This window comes from Triticum urartu, chromosome 2A, assembly GCF_056163025.1.
Source record: "Triticum urartu cultivar PI428250 chromosome 2A, HENAU_Tu73, whole genome shotgun sequence".
NCBI classification, from domain to species: Eukaryota; Viridiplantae; Streptophyta; class Magnoliopsida; order Poales; family Poaceae; genus Triticum; species Triticum urartu.
In genome coordinates this window covers 96,488,091-96,500,004 of record NC_141874.1, presented here as the reverse complement: position 1 = coordinate 96,500,004, position 11,914 = coordinate 96,488,091, and the positions used below count along the sequence as shown (strand labels likewise).

Genomic DNA, 11,914 nt, shown 5'->3' with positions numbered 1-11,914 from the left:
ATCATGTGTTCGATCCTTGAGAAATTTCAACAATTGGTATCAGAGCAAGGTGTGAAGGCTTTGCTGTCAAGTTGCGTCACGGCGGAGTTAAAGGATTTTTCGTCCCCGTCAAGTTGTGTCACGGACGACGGAAAATTGAAGAGGATCATGTCGACTTCGAAGGCAAGTGGTGGTGGTGTGACCATCCAGTACCCCATGCTTGAAGGCGACAATTATGGGGTGTGCGCTGTGAAGATGAAGATCTTCATGCGTGCACGTGGAGTCTGGGCAGCGGTGGAAGGTGACGACGCGGTCGAAGAGATAAAGGACCAAGAGGCTTTCGCCGCCATAGCCCAAGCTGTGCTAGATGCCGTTTTCATGACCATATCGGAGAAAGAGATGGCAAAGGAAGCTTGGGAAGCTCTCAAGGAGATGCATGCTGGAGATGATCGTGTGAAGAAGGCTCGTGTTCAAGCTCTAAGGAGGGAGTTCGAGAGGATGAGCATGAAAGAATCAGAAGGGTCGGTGAATTTGCGTTGAAGCTAACATCCCTGGTTAATGAGATGTGGGCTCTCGAATCAAAGATGGAGGACATCGCAGTTGTGGAGAAGTTACTACGAGCCGTTCTCGATAAGTTTTTACCGATCGTTGGCACCATAGAGCAGTGGGGCGATGTGACGAAGATGTCGGTGATGGAGGTGATCGGGAGGCTGAAGACCTATGAGTTGACATTGAAGGGGCGTGAACGCGGCCAAGAAAAGGAGCAGTTGATGTTCTCGCGCAGTAGGGAGAAAGATAAGCAGAAATACCGAAAGTTCGACAAATCTAAAGTCCATTGCTACAATTGTCAGGACCATGGACACTATTCACGAGTGTCCTAATCCGCGGAAGGAGGCAAAGAAGGAGCACGGGACACTACAACTAGCTGAAGTGGGCATGGATGACAACCCAAGGTTGCTTAATGAAGAAGCGGCGATTGAAAAAAAAAACAAAAACAAAAAAGAGTCGTGTCTTTAGTTTTGTTTGTGTTTGAGTGGTCCGTGTGTCTCGGCGAGAAGACGAAGGCCAGCGTGAAGATGGATGCGGCCGGTTAAGTTAAGTTTCTGCATGAGAGCCTATGTGTTTAGTCTACATGTAGCATGCTAAGATATGATGACATGGACTGGTAATCCAGGTGATGTGATGGTTCTGAATCTACGAGTCAAAAGTTTGGATTAGGGGGTGAATGTTAGTAATCCAAACATAGTAAAACTAGAATAGTTTATTGAGTTGGTTTATTCTTCCGTGTATAGGCGTCATGTACTAGTATGGCAGGAGTTAAGATCGATCAGGATTGATGTGTTAGCTTTCCATATACACTTTCCATATACGAGTACTAGTCCGTATAGGTTAGGAAAAGAGAGTTTGGGTCGGTGGCGTGAGTCAAGTCCTGCACATATATATACAGGGACAGGGTACGTGAGTTTTGTACCAGAAAAACGAAAAGCAATAAAAATATTATTACGAGGCACCACATGTGCCTCTGGCCAACTTTGAGTTGCTGCGTTCATATGCGTGTATTCTTGTCCCGGTGTTTGCGTGAGCGCCGGCGCGATATCAAGTGCTACAGCTAGTTCTTATACGTCAAGGCGAGTTGCGCGTATACGACCAGTTGAGCTGCAGCGTGATCGTGTGTTTGATCCTTGGGAAATTCCAACACCATTCCCGCGTGGCTTCACGGCAGAAGCTGCAGATGTCTTGCTCCTGGGCACCGTGCGGCTATTTGCAGAGACCCATTTCGATGTTCCCGCTGTTTGGAGAACGGTCACCGTGCGCGTGAGTGCCGCAACCCATGGTGTCCTTTCAGCTTGCTGGCATGCCTTGTCATGCCGCGCCTTGACATCGCGATCGCGCATCGTCAAGCTCCAACTTCCTATGAAGGTCCCTTGAAGTCTGTGCTTCCCTCTGAGGCGCCTCGTCGTGGATCTTTGGCATCTGTCGTCTCTGGTATCACTGGCTCGGTTGTCATGTCTGATGTGGAGCTGCAGTTCGCTCTGGCAGATCAGTCCAAAGTGCTGCAAGGTCTGGTGTCGCGTGTTGAGAGCTTTCTAGAGCGGGCGGAGGCTACTCTCGGCGAGCTCTCCCTCGTGCCAGCTATGTTGCCGATTGCTCTGACTCCGTGTCCTCCTGGTGTTTTCGATGTTGGTTCCACGAAAGACAAGGGGACGGAGCTCTTCGGTTGTTTCTCCCCTCGTGTTGGGGTCAGTTCTTCGCCATTATCTGTTGCGGGCGAGGCCGTCGCCGTGGTCGTCGCCCCGGTACTGCAGATCATGTCCGAGCTTCAACATCAATATGTGAGACCTACTTCGCCTCTTCTGTTGAGCATATGGAGGCCGACTCGTCGGCGAACTCGTGTGAGGGACATGATTTGCCTTTGTCATGTGGGCAATTGGAGGCGCCTAAATTCTTTGTGTCGGTGACACCTATGGCTAATGATGTTGAGGAGTTCAGGCTAATGATGTTGAGGAGTTCAGTATGTTAGCGCCTGATCATTCGACGCCCAGCCAGCCACTCGCCTTTGTGGACCGTGGAGGTTCTGATGTTGCGGTTACCGACCCGCACGTGGTCGCGGGAAAGGTGACGACTGTGCGTGAGAAGGTCGATGATATTCTCTTTGAGGTTGAGCTTCACAGCTTGCTCGCACGTTTAGAGAGGGTTAGCCCTGGATCTGAAAAGAAGGTTGTGGAGGAGGCCCTTAAGGCAAAACAAAGAAGAGTGAGGCCATGGGAAAGGCGTCCGCAGCTGCTTGATGATTGCTTGGATTCTTGTGGTGCCCGTGGTCTTCAACGGATTCTCTCGTTGGGGGTTTCTTTGCGATGTAGCAGTGTGGTGGTTGGTGATCGTTGCGTGTTGTGGGGATTGGTGGGTGTTGCTAGTCATGCGCTTATGCGGTTGCATGCTCGGTTAGTCGTCCACATGTGATGGGTTTGTATCGGTTTTCGCCCGATTTTTCGTTAATTAACTGGACAATTCTCTTCTGCTTAATTAATCGACGAGGCAAATCTTTTGCCTCTATTTAAAAAAAAACATAGAACGACTGGCAAATCTCTAAAAGTCAGGCCCGGAGCGACTCTACCATCGGCGTAGCGGCCCCCGTCATGTGATGCATGGGATTAGAGTCGCTCCGGGCAGTAAATAATTGACTCGGTGCATGTTCAGATGTGTTGTGAGACTAAGCTAGCACCTGTATGGACGTATGCCCAGAGTAGCAAAACTAGTGCTTTTGGCGGGCAGCACTTGCAGCAGCAGGCCATCATCACTCCAAGCAACCAATACAAGCTAGCTCTTCCTTCTTTCTTTCTTTCTTGTGTCCATTTTCGCTGAGATGAGATGCACCAGACTGGCCTGCACTGTTAGACTGCTACCATACCACCACCATTTCTTCTGAGCAAAACCACCACCACCAATTCTTCTTAGCAAAACCACAACCTACCAAGGAGCGCGGGCAGTGCTCAGACCGTCCGGCAACGCAATGACGACCTCCGCGCGTTCCTTCTCCTCCGGCCTTCTCCTGGTCTTCCTCCTCGCCGTGTGTGCGGCCTCGGCCTCGGGGGAGCGCGTGCGCGTCACGCCCACCGTCATCGGGTGTTACCCGGCGGCCACCAACAACAGCAGCTTCAACGCGACGGCGTTCCGCGCCAGCCTCCTCCCACTCCTCGGCGCGCTCCCATCCGCCGCCGCGCCGACGGGCTTCGCGTCCCTGCGGTCCGACCACGCGCTCGCCCGCGGGGTCTGCTTTGGCGACGACGCGCCGTCCGACTGCCTCGCGTGCCTGTCCGTGGCGGCCAAGAACCTGACCGACGGCTGCGGCGCCACCACCCGGCTTGCCGGCGTCTGGAACGACGCACTACCAGAAAAACTTGTTTTGCCGACGGCCATATCTATGCCGACGGCCCCCGTCGGCATATATGGGCATACCCCGACGGCACAACTAAAGCCGTCGGCGTAGAAAGGCCGTCGGCGTATAACCATCTATGCCGACGGGGGCCGTCGGCATAGATAAGCCGTCGGCGTTTTTCCGAATATACCGACGGGGGCCGTCGGCATAGAGCAGGCCGTCAGCATATCGTGTGGGCCCGTCTACCCGGGCGGCGACGGCAGTTTGACGGCGTCCGGCTACGCCGACGGGCTAACGGTGGCCGTCGGCATAGCTATGCCGACGGCTGAGCCGTCGGCATAGCTATGCCGACGTCATCGATTTGCCGCGCCGCCACGTCATCGATCCGCATCGATCCCGTGGGGTGGCATTTCTATGCCGACGGCTAGGCCGTCGGCATAGGCTTGGCCCATGGTTTTTGCCACGTCATTGATCCCCGCCCTACGCCACGTCATCGATCCAGGGCTCTACCGTTCCGTAGCCGTAGCTATGCCGACGGCTTTGCCGTAGGCATAGATTTCTAATAATATTTTTATATTTTTTGTATTTTCTCTTATTTTTTTTTATTTTTTTCCAATACTAATTTCATTAACTTAAATGTACAGAAAACATATATCGATTGCCCCCCACACGGGCCTTCTTCCGTCGTGTCACGGAGAGGTTGGACGGGACGGGCCGGGTACCTGTGGGGGGTAGCAATGCCGCCAGGTGTTGCGGTGGGCCCTCCTACGGTTGTGGAAACGTGGTGGCAGGCGCAGGCACGCGGCTCCGGGGTGTGCCCCCTCCCCCCTCACGGGCGTCGATGCCGCCGTGCCCCGGAGGAGGGAAACGGCCACGTCGGGCCGACGCAGAGGGAATCTTGGGGTGGGTTGTGCCGGGACTGTGTTGGGGGGGTGTAGCTATGGCTGGGCTATAACAACAAGGTGAAAAGGTCCACCGGTCAAACTACGTCCAGCGAAAGTCAAAGGGATAGACCCGGCGGTCGTCTGTGTCAGGGTTAGATGGGACGGGGTACCTGGGGGGTAGCAATGCCGCCAGGTATTGCGGTGGCCCTCCTACGGTTATATAAGCATGGTGGCAGGCGTAGGAACCCGGCACGCGGCTTGTATGAGGTCCCGGTGCGACGCTCCGGTGGCATTGCTACCCCCCTAGGGCCCCCGTCCCGCCTAACCCTGTAGCGTTTGACCACGGGATCTACCCCTTTGACTTTGCACGGACGGGCTTTGAGCAGTAGACGTATGCACCCGGTTGTGTAAGGTCAGCCCAGAGGCCCACGGCAACATCTGGCCCGGATGTTGCTCCAAAGTGTTCCTATGGACTGACCTAACACAACCGGGTGGGGAGGTCCACTGGTCAAAACCCGTCCGTGCAAAGTCAAAGGGCTAGATCCCGTGGTCAAACGCTACAGGGTTAGGCGGGACGGGGGCACTGGGGGGGTAGCAATGCCACCGGAGTGTCGCACCGGGCCCTCATACATGCGGGGTGGTGTGGTGGCATGTCCGAAGAGGCGGGACGCGTCTCCGGTGCGTGGCCCCCCCTCACGGACGGCGATGACACGGTAGTAGACGTTCTGCGGTAACGATGCGGCGTCAATATTACTAAATACTTGGAGCGCGATAAAATCATGAGTTTTTTTGCACGACGTGGGCACATGTGCTATAGGAACGATGGTATTTTTTTCATAATTTTTGGTGATGGAGAAGTATCCGAAAAATTCCCTCTACGCGGATTGCCCTTCGCGCGTCTACGGCTGTGGCCGGCGGCCTCCAGGGGCTAGCATGCCACCAAATCTTGCGTAGGTGGCCTCTCACAAGTCTGGAAGTGTTGTGGCGGTTGCAAATGCCCGGCACGCGTGTCCAGGGTGTGCCCCCCCTCACGGACGGCGCCGCCGCCGGCACCTGGAGGGGGAAAACGGACACGTGGGGTCTACACGGAGGGGATCTTGCTGTGGGTCTGGCCCGGATGTTGCTCCAAAGTGTTCCTATGGGCTGACCTAACACAACCGGGTGGGGAGGTCCACTGGTCAAAGCCCGTCCGTGCAAAGTCAAAGGGGTAGATCCCGTGGTCAAACGCTACAGGGTTAGGCGGGACGGGGGCACTGGGGGTAGCAATGCCACCGGAGCGTCGCACCAGGCCCTCATACATGCGGGGTGGTGTGGTGGCATGTCTGAAGAGGCGGGACGCGTCTCCGGTGCGTGCCCCCCCCCTCACGGACGGCGATGACACGGTAGTAGACGTTGTGCGGTAACGATGCGGCGTCAATATTACTAAATACTCGGAGCGCGATAAAATCATGAGATTTTTTGCACGACGTGGGCACATGTGCTATAGGGATGATGGTATTTTTTCATAATTTTTGGTGATGGAGAAGTATCCGAAAAATTCCCTCTACGCGGATTGCCCTTCCCGCGTCTACGGCTGTGGCCGGCGGCCTCCGGAGGCTAGCATGCCGCCAAATCTTGCGTAGGTGGCCTCTCACAAGTCTGGAGGTGTTCTGGCGGTTGCAAACGCCTAGCACGCGTGTCCGGGGTGTGCCCCCCCTCACGGACGGCGCCGCCGCCGGCACCTGGAAGGGGGAAACGGACGCGTGGGGTCTACACGGAGGGGATCTTGCTGTGGGTCTGGCCCGGATGTTCCTCCAAAGTGTTCCTATGGGCTGACCTAACACAACCGGGTGGGGAGGTCCACTGGTCAAAGCCCGTCCGTGCAAAGTCAAAGAGCTAGATCCCGTGGTCGCTACAGGGTTAGGCGGGACGGGGGCACTGGGGGGTAGCAATGCCACCGGAGCGTCGCACCGGGCCCTCATACATGCGGGGTGGTGTGGTGGCATGTCCGAAGAGGCGGGACGCGTCTCCGGGGCGTGGCCCCCCTCATGGACGGCGATGACACGGTAGTAGACGTTCTGCGGTAACGATGCGGCGTCAATATTACTAAATACTCGGAGCGCGATAAAATCATGATTTTTTTGCACGATGTGGGCACATGTGCTATAGGAACGATGGTATTTTTTCATAATTTTTGGTGATGGAGAAGTATCCGAAAAATTCCCTCTACGCGGATTGCCCTTCGCGCGTCTACGGCTGTGGCCGGCGGCCTCCGGGGGCTAGCATGCCGCCAAATCTTGCGTAAGCGGCCTCTCACAAGTCTGGAAGTGTTCTGGCGGTTGCAAACGCCCGGCACGCGTGTCCGGGGTGTGCCCCCCTCACGGACGGCGCCGCCGCCGGCACCTGGAAGGGGGAAACGGACGCGTGGGGTCTACACGGAGGGGATCTCGCTGTGGGTCTGGCCCGGATGTTGCTCCAAAGTGTTCCTATGGGCTGACCTAACACAACCGGGTGGGGAGGTCCACTGATCAAAGCCCGTCCGTGCAAAGTCAAAGGGGTAGATCCCGTGGTCAAACGCTACAGGGTTAGGCGGGACGGGGGCACTGGGGGGTAGCAATGCCACCGGAGCGTCGCACCGGGCCCTCATACATGCGGGGTGGTGTGGTGGCATGTCCGAAGAGGCGGGACGCGTCTCCGGGGCGTGGCCCCCCTCACGGACGGCGATGACACGGTAGTAGACGTTCTGCGGTAACGATGCGGCGTCAATATTACTAAATACTTGGAGCGCGATAAAATCATGAGTTTTTTTGCACGACGTGGGCACATGTGCTATAGGAACGATGGTATTTTTTTCATAATTTTTGGTGATGGAGAAGTATCCGAAAAATTCCCTCTACGCGGATTGCCCTTCGCGCGTCTACGGCTATGGCCGGCGGCCTCCGGGGGCTAGCATGCCGCCAAATCTTGCGCCAGTGGCCTCTCACAAGTCTGGAAGTGTTCTGGCGGTTGCAAACGCCCGGCACGCGTGTCCGGGTGTGCCCCCCTCACGGACGGCGCTGCCGCCGGCACCTGGAGGGGGGAAACGGACGCGTGGGCTCTACACGGAGGGGATCTTGCTGTGGGTCTGGCCCGGATGTTGCTCCAAAGTGTTCCTATGGGCTGACCTAACACAACCGAGTGGGGAGGTCCACTGGTCAAAGCCCGTCCGTGCAAAGTCAAAGGGGTATATCCCGTGGTCAAACGCTACAGGATTAGGCGGGACGGGGGCACTGGGGGGGTAGCAATGCCACCGGAGCGTCGCACCGGGCCATCATACATGCGGGGTGGTGTGGTGGCATGTCCGAAGAGGCGGGACGCGTCTCCGGGGCGTGGCCCCCCCCCTCACGGACGGCGATGGCATCGTTACCGCAGAACGTCTAATACCGAGCACTGAAAAGTTCACAGCAACTGTCCATTTTCTTCATGTAAGTCTAATGAATACCGGAGCTTATAACGTATGGATTAGTGAACTATTTAAATAGGTCAAGTTTCTTTTCCCTCGGCGAGGTGGGACTATTTTTTTAAAAAAAGCAGTTGCCATCTATGCCTACGGCATAGGCCTCCTATCTATGCCGACGGCCTTGCCGTCAGCATAGAAACGCACATGTCCACGGATCGATGACGTGGCAAAGTGGCGGGCCTATGCCGACGGCCAGGCCGTCGGCATAGGGCCGGCCTTATCCCCTTGCGGTTCGCCCCCGCACCACCCATTCGCCATCTCCCTCTTCCTCCCCGACCCACACCCGCGCCGAGCATGCCACCCCCGGCCCCGAGCCCGCCGCCGCCCGCGCCTCCCCGCCCCGACCCCGCGCCGCCCCGCCCCGAGCCCGCCGCCGCCCGCGCCGCCTCGCCCCGACTCCGCGCCGCCCCTCCCCGACCCGCGCCGGTCGGCGGCACCGACCCCGCGCCGCCCCGCCCCGACCCCGCGCCTCCCCGCCCCAACTCCGGCCGCCTCGCCCCGACCCCGTGCCTCCCCGCCCCCACTCCGGTCGCCCCGCCCCGACCCCGCGGCTCCCTGCCCCGACCTCGCGCCGGCCGCCCCGCCCCTACCCCGCGCCTCCCCGCCCCAACTCCGGCCGGCCCTCTCGAAGGTGATTTTTTTTGAAGTTTTTAGTGTTTTTTAGTAATTTTGTAGCTAGTTAGATATAGATAGTTAGATAGGTATTTAGATAGTTAGATACATAGTTAGATAGATAGTTAGATAGGTAGATAGTTAGATAGATAGTGAGATAGGTAGTACAATTTTTTGGTTATATGAGATGCTATATGTTGCATACCTTGAAAAAAAATTGGTGACAATGATGAATATGTGATGGCGATGATGAATATGTGATGACAATGATGAATATGTGATGACGATGATGAATATAGGTAGTAAAAATATTTGGTTAGACGAATAGGTGATAATGATGATGATGAATATGTGATGACGATGATGAATATATTGTTAATGTTATTAGTTTTTTTGCCTACATGATGCAAAAATAAATGAATGCATGTTTAAATGTTTTAAATATGCTCTATGAGTTGTGATGTTCTATTTTTTGTCGCGATGGAATTTGCAGGCTTTGTGGTTTAGCATTTCATTGGAGTGACCGTTGTCCGGCGCGTTGGTCCCCCTGAGCATCCCACGCGGACCATGAGACCCATGCCAAGGCCGTGATCACTACTTTCTGGGTGAGTTCTCTTCAGAAGCACAAGTCCATTCTAGTTTCATGAATGATTTAACTCATGGCTTCTCCCATTCTTGTTTCATGCATGATTGTAGAAATTCTATCGAGTTCTTCCGGAGCACAGGGCTAGAGCGGACCAGATCGTGCTGCGCCAATGCAAGAAGAAGGCCCGCCAGATGCAGTACGAGGTGCGCTATGTGGCCATCTCCACATACTACCACGACTATCTTGGTGTGAAGATGACCAAGGAAGAAGCGCGGAGGATGGGCATTACCTTGGAGAGGCCCGAGTTCTTGGCGGTAAGTATAAAAGATTTTTCATTATGCTTTCATTACCTTATGGTACATTATGCTTTATGCTTTATGCTTCCATAACATCAATTTGGACACACCTACATGCTATTATGCTTTTATTATGTAGGTGTGTCCAAATTGGTGTTATGGAAAAGACGAGTCCTGGGCGGCATTGGTGGATCTTTGGTGTGATGAGGCTGGAGTCTGGGCGGCTATGAGAACCAAAAATAAGGCTAACCGAGGGACGGAGGGAGTACATGCTCAGGGAAACCGAAACCACTATCTTCACAAGGCAGTTAATGTATGACTAACCCCATTAAACATTCTTCTTCTTCTATTTACCATCACTTTCTTATGTATGACTAACCTCTGTTTGATGGTGCAGGAGGAGAAACTGAAGCGGCCGCTCTCACACATGCAGGCGTGGGAGATCGCCCATACGCGGAAGGACCCCAAGCCTGGCGAGCCCAAGTACTACGGCAAGAAGACCGCAGGGAGGAAGAAGGCCTACTCCGAAGTGTATCTGGAGTTACATCCTGACACACCTGACCCCATTGCGGCGCCTCTGGACGACATGGCGGTGGTGAGGATGGGGCCCAAGGAGCACGGTCGGGAGGCGGTTCTCGATGCTGTGATCACTCCTAGTATCTCCTACACACAGCTTCGTCGGATCGACCCGAGCCTGAGCCAGCGCACGAGCCAGCCAGTGACTAGTACACAGTACCTCTTTCAGGAGCAACAATCTGTAAGTATTTTCCCTCTTATCTTCATTTCTCACTTCATTTTCCGCATTTAGTAGTTTTATGAGTTCCATCATGTCATACCGTAGGCCTACATGGAGTACACACGCCAGGAGACCATGGCGTGGCATCAGAGGCTTTATGGCGTCGGATCTATTTATATGCTTGTGATGTTTCTTATTGTTGTTTGTGAGATTCTTATGCTTGGTGGTGATGATACTTATATGTTTATGCTTTGCGATGCTTCTTATGATGTGTGATGATGAATTTGTTCTGTGATGCTGCTGGGCCAGCTGTTATGTGATGCATATATTTGTTGTGTGCTGTATATATTCAAATGAATTGAGCTGAAACAAAACAGAAAAAAACAGACAGAAACTATGCCGACGGCTAGGCCGTCGGCATAGAGCTGCCGTGAGCTCCCAGTGCCTGCCACGTGGCAGGTCTATGCCGACGGCTTAGCCGTCGGCATAGTTTCAAACTAAGCCGACGGCTAAGCCGTCGGCATAGGCCTGCTCCAGGAGCTCCCAGTGGCTGCCACGTGGCAGGTCTATGCCGACGGTCTAGCCGTCGGCATAGTTTCAACCTAAGCCGACAGCTATGCCGACGGCTAGACCGTCGGCACAGACCTGCCACGTGGCGAGCAAGCATTGGTCAGCACTTGACGGCGGCCGCCGTTAGGCGATAACGTTGCCGACGGCCGGGGCCGTCTTCATAGATGTACGGACACCGTCGGGATAGGGCCTATGCCGACGACATTCCTGGCTACGCCGACGGATATGTTGCCGACGGCCCTATGCCGACGGATGCCGTCGGCATAGGCCTGTCCCGACGGCCATTCAGGGCCGTCGGCATAGGGTGCAATTCCGGTAGTGGACGGCTGCTTCGTGTCCTACGCCGACACCGTCGCCCCCTCGGCCACCACACTGGTCTCCACTGCGCTGGTGCCTCGCAGCGAACCCAGCGACCCCAGCGACTCCAACGGCTTCAGCAACCTTACTACCGGTGAGTTTCCCTGATCGATCATTTTCTCTTGGAAAGCTTGTTCTTGATTTATTCTCGGAGACAACCATGGGCTGCAATCTTAATTTGCTTCTTTTTTCGTTGTTCCAGAACGAATGGTACATTTTTTTCTTCTAAAAGGAGAACGAATGGTACTAATACAACAAACTTTTGGTTTCCAACAGGTCTCCTCTACGCCCTTGTAGCCATGCAGTTCGTCAACCTGTTGCTGACAATCGCTAATGTTCTCAACTGACCGGTGAAGAGAAGAATGCAATGTACGTTAACATACTCTCTATTGTCTAGTAAATTCGAATTTCTTAGCGGCATGCATGCATGTTCGTGATGTGTGGAGTAGAAAAAGTTTTCTGCTGGTAAAAATCATGCATCATTTTACTTTTGCTTGCCTATATATTTACATGCTCATGTTGGTTAAAACGATGACGTG

At 54.6% G+C, this 11,914-nt stretch overlaps 1 protein-coding gene across 1 annotated transcript; it reads left to right on the top strand.

Annotated features, from left to right (window-relative positions):
• The first annotated feature begins 3,490 nt into the window (after positions 1–3,490).
• LOC147984046 (uncharacterized) lies at positions 3,491–11,722 on the top strand. Its single transcript, XM_087543328.1, has 3 exons — positions 3,491–3,859; positions 11,340–11,469; positions 11,652–11,722. The coding sequence occupies exons 1-3, from the start codon at positions 3,491–3,493 to the stop codon at positions 11,720–11,722; spliced, it is 570 nt and encodes a 189-aa protein (XP_087399454.1).
• The last annotated feature ends 192 nt before the right edge of the window (positions 11,723–11,914 follow it).